General features: G+C 40.4%; 1 protein-coding gene across 2 annotated transcripts in view; it reads left to right on the top strand.

The window, feature by feature from the left end:
- si:ch211-45c16.2 (mitogen-activated protein kinase kinase kinase 13) overlaps nt 1-18,187 on the top strand; it is a 61,858-nt gene that overhangs the window by 32,230 nt on the left and 11,441 nt on the right. For both annotated transcript variants that reach the window (XM_057852247.1, XM_057852248.1), the window contains 11 exons: nt 1,735-2,419; nt 5,912-6,095; nt 6,174-6,365; nt 12,659-12,817; nt 12,888-13,046; nt 13,133-13,241; nt 13,321-13,430; nt 14,535-14,651; nt 15,471-15,614; nt 16,751-17,483; nt 17,562-17,632. In XM_057852247.1, coding sequence (XP_057708230.1) covers nt 1,795-2,419; nt 5,912-6,095; nt 6,174-6,365; nt 12,659-12,817; nt 12,888-13,046; nt 13,133-13,241; nt 13,321-13,430; nt 14,535-14,651; nt 15,471-15,614; nt 16,751-17,483; nt 17,562-17,632 — 2,603 coding nt within the window. In that variant the 5' untranslated portion in view covers nt 1,735-1,794. The remainder of the gene's footprint in view (nt 1-1,734; nt 2,420-5,911; nt 6,096-6,173; nt 6,366-12,658; nt 12,818-12,887; nt 13,047-13,132; nt 13,242-13,320; nt 13,431-14,534; nt 14,652-15,470; nt 15,615-16,750; nt 17,484-17,561; nt 17,633-18,187) is intronic.

Genomic DNA, 18,187 nt, shown 5'->3' with positions numbered 1-18,187 from the left:
ATGGCCACCTGTCTTCGTGTAACACAATAATGATTAAATGTACCAAAGCTTGCAAGGTAACTGTCGCAGCTAACAATATGCAACTCTCCCTACTTGGACCTTGGTCGGTGCATGCCAGATGTTTGGCTCTGAGCTTCCCTAATACACAGCAACAGTTTTAATCCCCGCTCCGCTGATATAACACTTGACTAGCAGCGTCGCAAAGCCCCGACTGTTGGTGTGTGCCATCGGTTTAGTACCAACTGTTGCCGGAATTTTCCCAGAAATGAGACTATTTCTATCCAGTGTGATTTAGTCATCTGCTGACTTAAAGCCTACTTAGTGTTTGTTTGTAATTTGACCACATCCGTCCTGTATTGCTAGCACTCATTAGTTAAAAATAAAAGTCATTAGCTCATTGGCTGACATTGACGGTGTTAGACATCCAATCCATTTGGACTATGGGATAATTAGAGATAATCCCGGAGAAAAGATGAATCAAAATGAAATCTTTCCCCTGAGTGCACCACAGGAGCACAACAAATTTGTTACGTATTGTACATTTAGTACAATGGCTGCCATTGATGGCAATAAATGTCGCTTAGGAGCAATATGTTAAATTTCATCTACCTTTTCACTTTCAAAAGTTCAAATGAAATGGGCGCCTCGTGCCATCACTATCGAGTTAAGAGTAAGTAGTTTAAATTCATGGTTTTGTATGCAAACGTTGTAAATTAAATAGGAAAAACGGCAAATATTCTTTTTAATTTACTGTATTTTTCAGACTATAAGCCGCTACTTTTTTCCCTCATTTTGAATCATGCGGCTTATAGTCCAATGCGGCTTATTTGTTGATTTATTTGGGTTTATTGGTAACACTTTATTTGCCATAAAACTGCCATTAAACCATCATAATTATGACATGACAAAATCATGGGCATTACTGAATGCTTATGACAGATGTCATTAAGTGTCATCCGGCAAATTATGTCGCTAACTTCATTTATATCCAGCTCGGATCTTTTAAATCCATTCAAAAGTGATATAATTGGCCGGATGAAACAAAATGTCTGTTATAAGCATTCATTAATGCTCACGCCAGTGTCATGTCATAATTATGACAGTCTCATGGCACCACTGTCAAATAAAGTGTTACCAAATTCCATAGTTAGCAATTAATGAAACAACTTGAACAGTAACTGTATAAATAATTAGTTTAGAACATGAATTTTGACTGTTATTTACATCTGCAGCACTGCAATGCATGCAAGGAGGCATGTTGGACGACAAGAGTGTTGACAGCAGGTGGCAGCAGAGGTTGACTGTCTCCCCCAAGAGAACAGTGATTGGCAAATGAAGCTTCCAGAAGCAATGACCAATTGGCTGCAAAGCTTCATGGTGGTTCATTTGGTCTTATGACAGCTTTATGATGCCGCTGTCAAATAAAGTGTTACCGGTTAATATCTTTTGGTGTAAATATCCCATAATACATTGAGGAAATCTGCGGCTTATAGTCCAAAGCTGCTTATCTATGAACAAATGCCATTTTCATGACAAATTTGGTGAGTGGCGGCTTATAGTCAGGTACGCCTTATAGTGCGAAAAATTACGGTATTTTTAATGTTCAAATGAATTTGACATCTAGTGCCACCAATGGCAGCCAATTTATTCTCATCCCAATCCAGATCAATGATTTAGTAAAATCATTAAAATTAGATTGAACCATTAACATGTTGTTTGTTTTTTTACCCCCAGGTCAAACAAATACTGGTGAGGCAATGTTTTAAGACTGCCCTCACCAGGTGTACCTAGCCCATGTTCATGCATGACATCATGGGAAGTTCCCCCGAGGTTCTCTCATGGACTTCCTGCCCCAGTATGCTGGTGGGCAAGCTAAAGGAGGAGCTCAAACTCACTGTAGTCGGGGACTCCATGAAGAAATCAAACACGGCAAACTCTCAAACGCAGCATCCTCCGGCCCCTCCCCCTCAGATAATCACAGACCTGGCTCCGCCTACGCACCTGCCCGTTCCCCTGCAGCTTCTGCAGCCGCCCGGCAAGGATGAGGAGACTGCGCTCGGGGGTTTGAGTCCCCAGAACACGGCCTTGAGTATAGATTCTACGCGAAGTGAGGGGGGCCACTTTGACAACAGTGTCCTTCAACTGCAGGAGAACGAGGAGCCGGTCTCACCGGCCTCCTGTGAGCACGGAGGATGCGGGAATGGAATGAACGAGCAGACAGGAGACAAGGACTGTCATATGGACCGCAGTGTAGAGGGGAGACAAGATCACCCGCATAACCCAGACGATATCAAACTACACTTCCAAAGAGCAGGGCCTGGATCAGGCGGATTTCTGGAAGGACTGTTCGGCTGTCTCCGGCCGGTCTGGAACATCATAGGAAAGACGTACTCCACAGAATACAAGCTACAACAACAAGGTGAGCTTATGGCAGCTTTGCATGAAGTTGTGATGTTTGTCAGTTTGAATTGAGGTCAGCAGCAAGGTATACTCACCATGCTGCAGGCGAACAGGGCGCTAGTGCAGTCAGATGGAATTGGGCTGAGTCTTGCAGTTGGCGTTCCAAATTATTGTAGTAGTTTTAAACAAATCACATTAGAACTGCTACGATTAATCGTCAATTAATCGATTATCAAGTTAGTTGATAACTTTTTGACTAAAGGTGGGTGAAATTTTTGATTCTGAGATTATTCGCGATTTGGCCGCTAAAGATTCAAGAACAATTTACAAACATCCATATTCCGATTATTTAAATACGCTAAGTAAAGCAGAAGTAAAACACAGTCAGCGCAGTCTTTGGGGCGCAATGAGGAACGGACCCAGAGTAAACATCCACATTCCACAACTCATGCTGCTAGATATAAAAAACGCCAACAGCCTCTACAAACAACGCCCAGTTGCTACAAACTTTGCCCACGTTGCTACAAACCACGGCCACATAATGCTACGGTAGCTATCACATGTATATAGAACTAGATGCGAAATGACAGACTAGCCGGTGTTAGTAAACAGCCGCCATATTAAAGCAGTTGACTTGTCAGGTCTCAACTGCCTCAGCTCTGTCGTAGCAAACCTAATTTTTTTTTTTTTTTAAATCTAAAATGCTCCTAAATCAGCAAAATTTTGACTTGAATCTATCTTTAAATGATGAAACTGTCTTAAAACTTTCACATGTCGAAAGTAGACGGAAGGGAAATAATGGGATAGTGGGAGCAATTTTAACAACTTTAACGGTTGATTTACAACATTAAATTAATTGAATGTAGTTTAAAGCTGCTGATACAGATTGGGGACTTGAGTTTTTTATTTACTGTTTTCAACTGTGAACTTGATACTGAAATAGTAGTTTATTTAAGCCTGAGAGGGTTTTTGTACTAATTTTTGTCACTAATGGCAGAAACATTAAAAGCAGCGAATAGCTGGGGGGGTTGATCATCAATAGTCGATTTATAATTGAATCGTAGCCTCTGAATCGTAATCAAATCGTGAGGTGCCCCAAGATTCCCACCTCTATTGATGACCTGTCTTTTTACAGCCTCTTAAATTAACTGCCATTGATGTCGATAGATGTCCAATCCATTTTAACTGTGATCCATTTGGATGTCTATGGCTGTCAATGGCAGCTAATGAGGTAAATAAATATTCTTATTTATTTTTAGGTGTATTTTATAAAACATTTTTTATTAGAAACAGAAGGAATATAGTACAGTAAGTATATACAGTATATTACTTAAAAAAAAAGGATAGAAAATATAATAGAAAAGAAAACACAGCAAATACATTTTGTACTTATTTTTTCATCAGTTTATTTAATTTAATTATCTAATATTTATATTATATATATATTATATATATATTTTATATCTAATTATTTAATATTTAATTTCTGTAACATTAAAAGTAAATAATGTGATTTATATATGAACCGATTATTCGGCTAATCACAAAAATAATCTGTAATTAGTCAACTATTTAAACAATCATTTGTAGCACATAGGCATGTGCTGATGACCGGTTTCAAGGTATACCTTGGCCAGAGGCGTCGCGTTCGATTAGGCAAACTAGGCAATTGCCTAGGGCCCCCATCCAGCAGGGGCCTCAAGAGTGCCAACAGACACACGCAGCTTTACTGCACTGTCGCAGCCAGCGACAAGTGTAGGGAGTGTTTCAATACCATGGAATCATTTGGCAGATTACCTAACGATTCTGTTATCAATCCCAATCAGCACTAACCATGTCACATAGAGTACACATGTTTAAGAAAGTCCAGTCAGCTATTAATACCACATGATTGCTTAAAGATTACCTCACCAAATATTCTCTGGAACGTCAATGCCGAGTTTTTTTACGTTGATTTTTACAGGCCACCTCATTATTCATGTGACTACTTAAAGAAATGATTTTTCCCAAAAATTCTATTAATGGGTCTATCGTATTTTTCGTCAAATACTCTATAAGAAAAATGTAACATATATGCATCTAAAATAATCCTAAACAATTTTATTAGCAATTTTAATACTCCTTTTAGCAAGGTTCCTTGGGTATGCGTACCTTCCCATAGCAACCAGTCCTGTTATTGTCCTACGTCACAAGCGCTGCGTATTCTGGGCACGACAATAGGCGTAAGGTGCGCATTTCGAGCAGAGGACGGCCACCTGTTAAAATGTGTGCGTCCATGACCAAATGTAAGTACATCTATATGAGTCAGTGTAAAGTGCTTAATTTTTGCCACTTTTATGGCCAAGATGACCGCACATGCGCGCAGCGCACACTCGCGCCCCCCCACCTTTGTGTTCATTATACTGCGCGAGTATGTATGTGTGTCACGTGACTCAGAATTGTTGCTTGTTGCCTGGGGCCCCCGGGGACCCTTGCTACGCCTCTGACTGTGGTATGAAAACGTCATGGTTTCAAAACCGCAAAAATTTTCAGTCATACCGTCCCTAAGGTATTAGCTATTTTTTTTAAATGCATGGAGAAAACCCTTGCTTGCAACTGTAAGGCTCGAGCCTCCCCCACCGGTTGTTGCTCAGTGTCAGTGAGTCAGCTGTGCTACACGATGGCTGGAGGAAGTGAAACTCCTGAACCCCCCCCCCACCTCATCGAAATAAAATAAATCGCTGATATGGGAATACTTCAGCTACAGAAAAGTTACAGACGGCCGTGGCTTAGAGGAGGGCCAACCGACATGTAAAATGTGTTTGTGGAGGGTGGCTGTTGAGGAGGCAATACCTCCAATATGATTTCGCATTTATACAAAATTAAAGGTTATTAAACACTGTCATGAACGTTTCCCACCAGCTACAAGAGTTAACTCCAGCATGTTTAGTGTGTCCAGCGGTGTAAAACATGTTTTTTTTCTCTCTGGCAACTGTCTGTGTTGAGAAACACAGTGTGTATAATGTAAACATGATACGAGTCAGTCACACGTGCTTTTTATGGAAAATAATTCAATTATTTTTGTTCTGATAGTAATCATATTGAGCGGTGGCTGTGGGTTTAGGCTCACCTAAAGGACTGCATTTATTTTAATTTTATTTAGAATATTTCAATTATTTTATTTTATTTTTTTTTCATTTATTTGAACTTGACATCATACTTATATTCCAACTTGGTAATGTTTTGAAAACTAAAAATCCTGTTCAATGGAAAAAAGTTTTTTTTTTTTTTTTTTTAAGTTTTTTTTATAAATCCAAATTTCTCAAAGTAACACATTTTACAGCTTTAATTGCAATACCGTGAAACCGTGATATTTTTGCTTAAGGTTATCATACCGTCAGAATCTCATACCGGCACATGCCTAATAGCACACAGTTTTGCTATATTAGAGCCAGAGGCAGCCTATTAAAAGTTAGGGTTTTACATTTATTTCTTCTCCAGTGAATTCAAGTTTCCATTTATCTCGTCCCAGACATGTGGGAGGTTCCGTTTGAGGAAATCTCCGAGTTGCAGTGGCTGGGTAGCGGTGCTCAGGGAGCCGTCTTCCTGGGGAAGTTCCGTTCTGAGGAGGTGGCGATAAAAAAGGTGCGCGAGCAGAAGGAGACGGACATCAAGCACCTGCGAAAACTCAAACATCCCAACATCATCAGCTTCAAGTAGGTTTCCAATCTCTTGGTTTGTTTAGTTTTGTACACGCTGCTTATTTGCTCACTTGTTTCCTGTGTTCCGCCTAGGGGGGTGTGCACTCAGGCACCTTGTTACTGCATCATCATGGAGTACTGCGCTCAAGGGCAGCTTTATGAAGTGCTCAGGGCTGGACGGAAAGTTACCCCTAGGTTATTGGTGGACTGGGCCTCAGGCATCGCCAGTGGCATGAACTACCTGCACCTTCACAAGATCATCCACAGGGATCTTAAATCTCCCAAGTGAGCCGATCATTTTTCAGTGCCATTGTCGGTGATGGACGTTCAATCCATTTTGACTGGGAGGAACAGAATAGATTGAACATCTATTGCCATCAATGACAGCCTTTGAGTTCATTTATGAAATAACAACTGTAAGAAGGTTGTTGATCGTTTTTCCTTGCTTTGGTAATATTCCAAAGAGCAACTTTGGTTTGTCTATTACCATCAATGGCAGCCAATGTAATTGGGATGAATCGACTTTAAGCCTTTACTATTACTGTGCAGTAAATTCAACGTGACAATTAGGAGATTGAGTCTGTTGAACCCCTATTGAATGCCGTCAATTTAGGGTTACTGTCACTCAAATTTGTTCCGATTTGACATTTTGTCACTTCCACTCATTCTTATGAAACAAGCAACAAAATCCAAGACCGTCTCTTTATGCTGTGTGATAATTTCATATATAAGGCCTCAGGGGTTATTTCGTCTTCCTTCTCCTCATATTATAAAGTTGACTCATACTATTACCCACGGCGGCAATTCAGCCTTCCAGTTCTAAATAGTGTGACATTAACCCTCAGGATGTTATTAATCGTGTGGTCTTCATGCGAGTGAAGTCGCCTACCCTGAACATCCTGTGCACAGCATCTGCATCCCCCCGTATCTTTAATCAATATTGGCGTGCCGCAGCTCTGCCAAACATTGTATTAGTCAGCAGAGCGATTTCAGCATGAATTGTCTGGAAAGGTCATCTTCATTTGATTAATTGGATGAATCATATGCAAAAAGATGTTGGATGACGATATGCTTATAATCGTGTTTTGACGCTCTTTATAGAAAAGTGTCTATTGCTTGCATATACAAAATAAATTACAGATGTCAAACTCAAAGCGCAGGGGCCAGATCAAGCTTGCCACATTATTTTGTATGGCCTGCAAAAGTAAATCAATTGTATCTACTTCATTTATTGCTAAAATATCAAGAAAATAAAATTTCTGTGCTCCTCAAGGAAAGGTCAAGGGCTACAGCAATCCGAGAATAATTATTGTTTTTTTCTTTAATAAAGATTTAAAATATATTTAATTTCGGGGAAAAAAAGTCCTATTTTTGAATGAAAATACAATTTTTTCCATTTTTACTATTTAATATTACAAATCAAATATGGCTCACACAGTGCTTTGACTCAAAATACCAAAGGCACACAGCTTCAGTACAGTGAATGGGGTATGTAATGAGTTTAGAATTCTTTGTTTTTCAATCATGTATTGTCCAATTGCCATATTGGCCCAAATATAAGACGGCCCTGATTTTAAGACGACCCCCTCTTTTTCAAGACTCAAGTTTGAAAAAAGACTTTTTGAACACCAAATTAATTTTTATACAGAAAATAATTACAGTACATCTGAAACTAATAATTATAACAACATATTTGAGAGAAAAAGCATGTTATTTTGCCTCATTCAAATCTTAATATCTGAACATTTAAATATGTAAACTAAAGTGCAATCATATTCGTAAATGAATGGCTTCTGGTTTTTGAAATGTAAATAAACCAATCTATTGTGATAAAACAACCAAATTGCAATAACTGCATTAACCATCAAAGTGAAGTCTAACTGTAACTGTAGTCTTGCAACAAATCTGAATAAGGAAAAACATTGCAATAATATAATGCAAACTGGTTAAACTTGAGAGTAGCTGAGATTTGTCATGACAGAACACCGCTTCAATGATATCTGGCGCCATCTAGCATCGTGAATGGGTATAATGTCAAGAACGCGACTATAAGACGACTCCCACTTTTTCAGTCTTATTTCTATGCAAAAAACACCGTCTTATATTCGGGCCAATACGGTAATTTTCGCACCATGAAAACCAATCCCAAGCATCTTAATTTGGAGAAATTTAATGGTCAGTAAGCATAACTGCTGTGCTAAGCTGTGATCAGCCTCTGTACAAAGGCAGAAGGCATCTTCATTCACTTTGAAGGCAGCATGCGTTACGGGTCCCAAAGATTAGCCTGGTACACCAGACTCACCGCTGTTCCAGCTATTGAGTCTGGCCACCATTCCCACGGATACAATTTCCAGGGCGGAGCAAGCCACAGCAAACAGACAGCGGAGTGGACCAATCAGCGACGGGCAGGGCAGACGTCACGTTATTAAAGCGACGAGGGCAGGACCAGGGACTTGTGCGCGGAAGTAAACGTACGAGGAGAGCGGAGTTTATTCAACATGGCTAGCGCGGGACAGACTTGTCAATGACTCGTGTCGATGTGTTTTTGGTCATTTAAAACTGATTTTACCTTGGATTGGAACATATTCTCGGCTCTCCTGTTCAGCTTTGTTGTGGAGACGACTTCCGACGCGCAAGAGTGACGTTGCTCGTTAAAAACACATCACGCAAATAAATGAATCTGATTTGTCGATTGATTTTGTACCTGCTCGAAAAGGCTGTTAATGGGATGGTTCCCAGACTATTTCTCTCAGTGTTTGAAAAATACAGGGAGAAAAGTCTGGCAGAGCCAGGCAACCCAAAGATGGTGCCACACAACAAATACAATAGTCTGTGGAACAGACAAAGGTGCATGAGGAACGAGGACACAACAGTTGTTCTTGTGCTGTCCAAATTCAGTCTCTTTTATTTCAACACAATGACTCCAACATCACATTGTAATCCGCTTAAAATAAATATATTTATTCTCAATAAAAAGAAAATTAATTCAAATTAATATTTTCAGGTACAAGAATACATATTCTTAAAATCTATTATAATCAATAACAGTCTTGCTTTACTGTGATTTATACCAGTGTTTTTCAATCGGTGTGCCGTGAGAGATCGTCAGGTGTGCCACTTGAAATGATCCAATATCGCATTTTTTTTAACATCGTCTGGCGTAGTTGCAGCAGGAAGGAAGGAGTAGGTGGAAGGTTGCGGTTGTGTGCAGATGACTGGAGTATTTCTCGTGTTGCGTTCGAAAACTGCTCGGATTTCAAGCCATCAGCCACCTTGCTGTTCACGACAATGTGGACCCCAGCATGTCTACTGTACATCATTTGATTAGACTTGTCAAGTGTCGACATACACGAAAGTGTCCTTTCCATTTTATCCGTATGTGTCGACCATCAATCCTCCCCCTGTGTTTTATTCCAACACATTTTCAAGGAAAGCAAGGTGGCTGATGGATAGAAATCCAAGCTGTTCTTGAACGCAACACGAGCAACTATCAAACAGCGCCATGGTGCCAAGCAAGCTTAAACGTCATCTCCAAACGAAACGCCTGTCGCTTCAAAACAAGTTGATGGACTATTTTGTTAGCCTTCGTAAAAACAAACTTTTTTGAGAAAAACTACAAAGGTCAATGAGAAAGCCCTCAAAATTTTGTTGCCGAACTTGTTGCTAAATCCAAAAACACCCACACTATGCCAGAGACCTTAATATTACCTGCCTGCAAAGCCATTGTCAGCAAGACGTTCGGCCCTGATGCGGTTAAAGACATTGTTAATGTCACCCTGTCTGAAACGTTTTTCAAGCCTAACTGCTATAGAAAAATAAAAACAAAGCGACTGCGAGCTGTTGAAGAAGATTCCTGCCAGGATAACGGCTTTGTGTTCATCAGATATTCAGAAATTGTTTTATGCTTAAATATATTGTACGGAAAGTAATTATAGAACATTTTTGGTTTGTGGTGTGTCACGAGATCTTTTCCAATGTAAAAACGTGCCGTGGCTCAGAAAAGATTGGGAAAAAACTGATTTATACAGTTGAAATCTGTTCTTTTTAGCTGAACTACATACTTTCCCCACAAGGGGGCGAACTGACGAATATAACTGTTTCATTGTCACTCTTTTCACATCAACAAATAATCATTTTACACTTTCTTCAAACAACAAAGATAATGTACAACATGTTCGCTAAATACCTTTACTAAACAACATGTCCACGAAATACATTTACTGAACAAAGATGGCAGAGTATCAATTACAAGTATTGTATGACGCAATCCTGGGATTGGCTCCAGCACCCCCGTGACCCTAGTGAGGATAAGCGGCCTGGAAAATAAATGAATGAATGAATATTAAAAATATAAATATTTAAAATAAGTATATTTTTTTAATGATCAGAGAATTTTTTTTTTTTTTTTTTTTAATAAAAGATGTAAATTTTAGAAAATTAATATATCGGAGAATATTTGCAATACTACAGTGATCCCTGCTCCTTCGCGCTTCAAACTTCTCGCCCTCACTCCATCGTGGATATTTTTCAATGAATAAAATTTAAATACAGATGAGCTTCCCCGAGCCGCTTGCGTGTCACTCTCCATCCCTCCCTTTCACTGCTCTTTGTTCATCAGGCAGGCAGTGTACGTGCACTGGAGTTGTTTATTAAAGTTAATGATGATTGACAGAGTAATGTGTTTGATCTTGCCAGAGTCACGAACTTCCGAAGCGACGCATGCATCAATCATGGTTTAACTTGTTAAACAGTTGCTGTGGCAACTCATTGTGTGTAAGTGAGCAGCTCCGAGTGAATTTGAGTAGACTCACTCAGTGAAGCATTTAATAAAGCCAAGCATTTTTCTACTACTACTTTATAAAAATAATTCGGTGGGACAGTAACATGTTTAAAACCTATCACAATTATTGCATTTGAAGTGCTTAAAAAACATTCATATATATATGGCGGAAAACGCTCAGGTGACTTGAAGTTCCGTTCTGAGACGATTTGGCCAAATTTAAAAATTGTCCTAAATGTTTGTGTGATACAACATTAGGAAGCTTAAAATCTCAATTCTCTAGGGGAAGAAAAATTTTGAACAGGAGGGCATTTTTCAATTTTTCCAATTTTTTTTTTTTTTTTAAACAGCAAAAACCCTAACTGGAGGTGAGAGCATGAGAGAGCATAATTAAACACACTATGATTTTAATGTGATATTATTGCGTTCTTAACTCTTATCAATCCAAAAACTCCATGTAGCATGTATTACAAAGTGTCAAGACACAGCTGTGAATGGCTGCAGCCGGATTTTCGGGGGATTTTATGGGTGAAACATGGTAATAAAACAAGGGTCGCGATGCAGAAATCGCAGAGAACAAAGAGTGGTCGAAATGTTCTTTTTCAAATATTGACCTTTTTAAACTTTTTTTTTTCAATTTTTTGTTGTTTGGATCGATTATTTATCATCTAAAATATTGGGGAAAATGCGACAGTAACAAAAAAAAAAAAACGATTAAGCGATAGTTATGAAGAAGATATCCGTGACTAATTTACAGACACCATTTTCATTGTGACGTAATTTGTTTAAAAGTATAAAACTTTTTAAGGTTGTTTATTTTTTTAACTCAATATTAGACATCAATTAATGGTTCTAAGCTAAAAATGACAGATATTTTGAATAATAAATATAATTCTTTTTATGGCTGGGTTGAAACAAAAGCGGTTGTGCGACGTCTGTAAACGGGGGTCTCCAGGGTAAAACGGACAAATTAAAAATAGTTCGGGGCTTAATGCACCATGAATATGCTATGGCATCATATAGACATATTGTTCTATCAAACACAACAGTTCTTTTGGCTTAAAATAGAACAATTTATTTTAAAGAGGGGCGCAAAGGCGGAAACTGCTTTTTCAGCCTTGTGTTTTGTGTCTCTCTCCAATGCTAAATCTGAATAAATACATTGAACACACACACAAAAAAATGGGGTGGTGGGTGCGCTACTTCGGGGGTTTTTCACTTATCGCGGAAGGTTCTGGTCCCTATTAACCACGAAAAACGATGGATCACTGTATATTATTTTACATATTCATATATACAATATTTTTATTAAAAAGACAACATTTACTGTTTATCCCTTGTTTTATTTTCTTGATTAGAAAATATGAATAAATTAAAAAATAAAAAAAAAACGAAAACTCAAGTGAAAATGAAAACTATGTAAAATATAATACTGTACTGCCTTTTTTTGTTTTGTTTTTTTAATCAAAAAGTGTTAATAAATTAACAAAATAAAACAAAAGTAAAAGAATATTGCAATCAGGAGACTGAAAGAAGAAAACTTGGAGAAATTTTAGGCCAAGAAAGTATCTTAAAAATTTATTGACTACCAAAGTAGTTTGACAATTTGATTTCATTTCATAATTCATTAGTTATCGATTAATGGTGGGTGTCCCAGTTGGCCCATAAGTTTGACAGCCTTGATTTAAATACATCACTATCACACATTTGCTACTGCATATTTTGACTTGCATCTAATTTCTGGAGCTCATGTCAGGATATTAAAACGTACCTTCTCCTTTCTCTTTGTTTTCTAAAGTGTTTTGGTTACCCACAACGATTCTGTGAAGATATCTGACTTTGGCACATCAAAAGAGCTCAGTGACAAAAGTACAAAGATGTCATTCGCGGGTACGGTCGCTTGGATGGCCCCGGAAGTTATTCGAAATGAGCCCGTGTCGGAAAAAGTGGACATCTGGTGAGTTCCACATGATGATTTTAAAATTCTTGGATGTTTCTAGTTGTAAAATTCCTATTCTGTGTTGCAGGTCATTTGGAGTTGTCTTATGGGAATTGCTGACTGGAGAAATCCCCTACAAAGATGTCGACTCTTCTGCTATCATCTGGGGTGTCGGCAGTAACAGTCTTCACCTCCCTGTGCCATCCACCTGCCCAGATGGCTTCAAAATCCTCATGAAACAAACATGGTTTGTAGGCTTTTTCAATAACATAACGTGTGATAGTAGCTCTATGATTCAAAACCTCACATAATAACCTACTTATATTTTCCCAGGCAAGGCAAGCCTAGAAACAGACCGTCGTTCCGTCAGATCCTCCTACACCTCGACATTGCCTCGGCTGATGTTCTGGGAGCTCCTCAAGAGACCTATTTCAAGTCTCAGGTCTGTTCATCTTGAAAGAAGTACTAAAAATACGTGGCTGGGGTTTGTGACTTTTTTTCTTACATTCATTCACATTCAGGCTGAATGGCGCGAGGAAGTAAAGAAACACTTTGAGAAGATCAAAAGTGAAGGCACGTGCATTCACAGGCTGGATGAAGAGCTGATTAAACGAAGACGGGATGAACTCAGGTGCTGGCTAAATACCAGTTACATAAGAAGGGCCAGTTTAACTCATTGGCCGCCATTGACAGTGGGACACGAACCAGATTTGCTCGAAAAATTAACTATTTTTCACACTGTGTAACTTTGCCAAATTACCACTTAAATTATCACACTGAAACTAAAGAAACACATCAACATTACTTCTATTGTATTGTAACTGCTGTAATGTTATTTCATAAATAAACCTATTGCCTGTCAGTTGCTACGTTTACATGGAGCCAAATATTCCAATTACAATCGGAATATTTGTTCAAACCGAATAAATGTATTCCATATAAACACCTCATTCGGAATGAACAGGCCCAAACCGAATGGAATTTCATTCCGATTCACAGGGGTGGAATATTCCTTTTCCCAAACCGATTAGAAGTAAAATTATATCATATAAACAGGGAAGCGGAATGGTGTCTGGTTGCGTTCTTTCTGCGCATGCTCCGTACTGACGTGGTGACGTCACTCGGTGACATGGTGACGTCACTTGCAACATGGCTTCCAAGCACACGCACAGCGCACCCACACAACTTTTTAAATGAACGGCGTATCATTCTGAAGTTTTATTTCCACTCGAAAAGTTAAAACAGCAGCTGATCTGACGATCGATCTACATGTTTTGCAACGTGACGCTTTGTTTTGATTAATCTGCGCATGTCAGACGGCAGTTGTCAAACGTCCTTTCGGAATAAAGGCAGTCACATGTAAACGCTGGATCGGAATAGATGAAGTGACATGTAAACAGCTGATGTGAAATTTCCATTCGGAATGATTTGAATCGGTATGAATAAAAGTCAGCATGTAAACGTGGCTATTGACGGCGATAAACATCTTGTCCCTGCCAATCAAAATGGATTGGACGGCTATTGCTGTCAGTGGCAGCCAATACATTTAACGTCTAGCGCTGTCAATAGACGTAATTGAGTTAATTGAAGTGCCTAAATGTCAGTGTTTTCAATTATTGCCACTACTAATGCAATAGCAGTACTTTTGGGAATTAGTTGCGTAATTGGTTTGACATGCCATCGTAGATAGGGGATTTGTTTTAGCTTTTTTTCTGGATGTTTTAAATGCTCTTAGGCATGCGCTGGACATCCGGGAACATTACGAGAGGAAGCTGGAGAGAGCCAACAACCTCTACATGGAGCTCAGTGCCATCATGCTGCAGCTGGAGGTTCGAGAGAAGGACCTCATGAAGTAAGTGAAGAAGCTTCTTATCACAGTTGCAGGCTTTCTTATGTAATACTATTGCCCTTCTTTACGTATTGGTGTACAGTGATCCCTCGCTACTTCACGCTTCAAATTTCGCATCCTCAGTCCATCGCGGATTTTTTTTCAATTAAAAAAAAAAGATACAGATAAACTGTCCCAAGCCGATCATGTAGTCTCACTCACGCTCCCTCCGTCCCTCTCCCTGCTTGCTGTTGGTCAGGCTGTGAGTGCACTGAAGTAGCTTATTGAAGTTAACCATGATTGACAGATGTTTAATGTTTGAACTTGTCAGAGAAGCGGACTTAAAAGCGCTGCATGTGACAGTCATCGTTTAACTTGTTAAACAGTTGCTCTGGCAACTCATTGTGTTTAAGTGAGCAGCTGTAGCGGATTTAAGTGGACTCACTCAATGAAGCATTTAATAAAGCCAAGCATTTTTCTGCTTTATTCTTGTCCACAAATAATTCGGTGGGGCAGTAACATGTTTAAAACTTATCATAGTTGTTACATTTGAAGTAATTACCATATATTAAAATATAAATAAATATACATAAAAGTTTTTTTTTAATGTACTTTGAAAAAGCATGTCTTATATATAAATAGTCTATATATCTTTCCAATGCTAAATCTGAATACAAACATTGAACATCAAAAAAAAAAAAATGTGGGGCGCGGCTTCGCGGTTTTTCACTTATCGCGTGCGTTCCCATTAAATGCGAAAAATGAGGGATCATTGTAGTTACTTTTTTTCTTTCATGGATATTGAATATAGTAATAGTGTTTATATTACACTTATCATCACAGAAGAGAGCAAGCTGTGGAGAAGAAGTACCCTGGCACCTACAAGCGCCACCTGGTCAGACCCATCGTACGGTCCAATGCTGTCGAAAAGCTGATCAAGAAGAAAGGAAGCATTTCTCACAAACCTGGAATGCCCACAGCTAAAAGGTCTGAATCTATCCCTTAGACCAGGGGTTTGGACAGAGAGAGCCAAAACACAGCATATTTTAAAATGTGATTCCACAAGAACCATACAGTGTGTGTCTATTTGTATGTATGTAAATGAACACACACTGTATATTCTATGTTCTTTTGCCAGCTTGTCCGAGTCCATTTTGTAAGCACTGTTTCTTTCGTGATGCATTTGAATGCATAACACGGGAGGCAGAGGGTGGTCACGCTCTGGTTTTACGAGCAGTCGCCATGTTGCGATTGAAACAGTCAGAAACAGTGGCCGAGACAGGCGGAGCCTTTCGGAGCGGTCGTTTCGTGAGTCTCGCTCTCCTGGAAGTTCCGACAATTTGACAGTCCAAAAAGTCACGAAAGTGAAGCGCCTGTGTGACTTGGGGTACCAAGCAGTTCCTTATATTGGTTTAATTTTCCCCTATGGCCTGGTGGCTGAGTGGTTAGCACGTCTGCCTTAGAGTTCTGAGATCAAGGGTTCAATCCCGGGCTTCGGCCTTCCCGTGTGGAGTTTGCTTGTTCTCCCCCGTGCCTGCGTGGGTTTCCTCCGGGAATTCCGGTTTCCTCCCACATCCCAAAAACATGCATGGTAGGCTGATTGAACACTCTAAATTGTAAAAAGTATGAGTGTGTGCGTGAATGGTTCTATGTGCCCTGCGATTGGCTGGCAACCAGTTCAGGGTGTCCCCTGCCTACTGCCCGTAGTTAGCTGGGATAGGCTCCAGCACCTCCGCGACCCTCGTGAGGAAAAGCGGCATGGAAAATGAATGAATGAATGAATTTTCCCCTATGTATTTTTTATATACTCCAGTTCGCTCGGCATCAAGTCAGGAAGGGCCGACAGCGCTGCTGGCCGACCGGTGACTTAACGTATGAGGCGATCTTGCTCATCAAAAGAGCCACATATGGCTGGCGAGACATAGGTTCCCGACCCCTGCCTTGAACGTATGAAGCAATTTGAACTGGGAGACACTGACTCTGTCTGTATGATCACGGTAGCCCTCCTAGTTCAAATGGATCGGACGTCGTGCATTGCTGTCAATGGCAGTGACACTTCTCCTCTCATCTCAAACTTTCCAAAAACATTTATAACAGCATACTGTTGTGTGTACCTCCTTCAGGCCAGACTTGCTTCGTTCCGACGGTATCTCCAGCGCGGACCCTCTCCCCTCTCCCTCACCATTGTCCGCCAGCCCAAAGGTGTCTACACCTCCTGGCAAAGCCCGCTACCGAAGCAAGCCCCGGCATCGGCGCGCCAACAGTAAAGGAAGCCATAGCGAGTTCCTCGGGGTGCTGAAATCTACTGGAGTGCCCGATGACACCCGGTCTCTCCAGGAGCAACCTCACCACCTTCCCCTTCCTACTCCCGGACCCCAACTTCCATTGAAGGGCCGCGAAGAGGCCGTCGTAAACTGTGCCAACAATCTGCGTTATTTTGGCCCCGCCGCCGCCCTGCGTAGCCCTCAGACTGATCACCTCCAAAGACGTGTTTCCGGATCCAGTCCCGACCTCATCTCTACAGCGATGGATGCAGACACACGTAAGCGGACTTCATCCACGAGCTCCAATCCCCTGCCGGGCACCGGTCCCGGTTGTCCCTGCTGCCAGACTCACCCCTTCCCTGGATGCCTTCATTGTCAGGAGATCACTCCTGCATCTAGCCAACCAGAGTTGCCCAACTTTTCACTGCACAGTACTCAAGAGGGCAGCCAGTCAACTTTGAAGGCTCCCAACAAAGAGCCTGGTTCTAATGTTGTAGTCTTGAAGAAACCAGAGCCTCAGGAACAAGAGACTTTCCAGAACAAACACGCCCTCCCGAATGCACTTCCCCACACACTCAGACCTCTGAGGAAGGTAAACTGCCACCGATTGGATCATGACGTGTGACTATGAGAGAGGTTTGCGATGATACTGTGATTGCTTTTGTTCTAGGGTGGAGAGGAGTCCTCTGAAGAGGAAGAAGGAGAGGTAGACAGTGAAGTGGAGTTTCCAAGGAGACAGAGGTAATGACAATGAATGATAACAATTCTGTTTAGTACAGAGTTGTTGTTTTTTTCTATTTTAAAATGTAACAATTACTGTTTCATACCCTAGATTAGTCGTAGTTAAAGACGCATTTTGAAAATCTTTGTCTAGTCTTAGACTTCATTCCCAAAACATTCTGTGTTGGTTTCAGTCTTGGACTTTGTTCTGTTTCGGCCTGCATGTATGCACTAAAACTTTCCGCCTGTTTGCACCTAAATCCGGCGTTAGAACGCAGCGTGTATTTAAGTTTATCACAGTGAAAGCTGCCACGACGCCTCCTATGGGAAGCTGTGGCACAATGTCTGTTGGAGCTGTCTCGTCAACCGATAGTGAAGTCTATGTGTACTCCTTCCGTTGTCATCAATTCGCGTTTGTCTTGTGGCTATTGGCATTCACGTTTTTTTTTTCTTTGGGAAGGGTTTGGAATTTGCACTGTGCCTGACACATACTGGCCGCCGTACAGATAAACCGGGCAATGTGTCAACTGAATACGATGAAGGAATTCTGCCTCCCCGGCCAGCGACACCCGAACA

This window comes from Corythoichthys intestinalis, chromosome 12 (genome assembly GCF_030265065.1).
Source record: "Corythoichthys intestinalis isolate RoL2023-P3 chromosome 12, ASM3026506v1, whole genome shotgun sequence".
Lineage (NCBI taxonomy): Eukaryota > Metazoa > Chordata > Actinopteri > Syngnathiformes > Syngnathidae > Corythoichthys > Corythoichthys intestinalis.
This window is presented reverse-complemented; position numbering and strand designations above follow the sequence as displayed.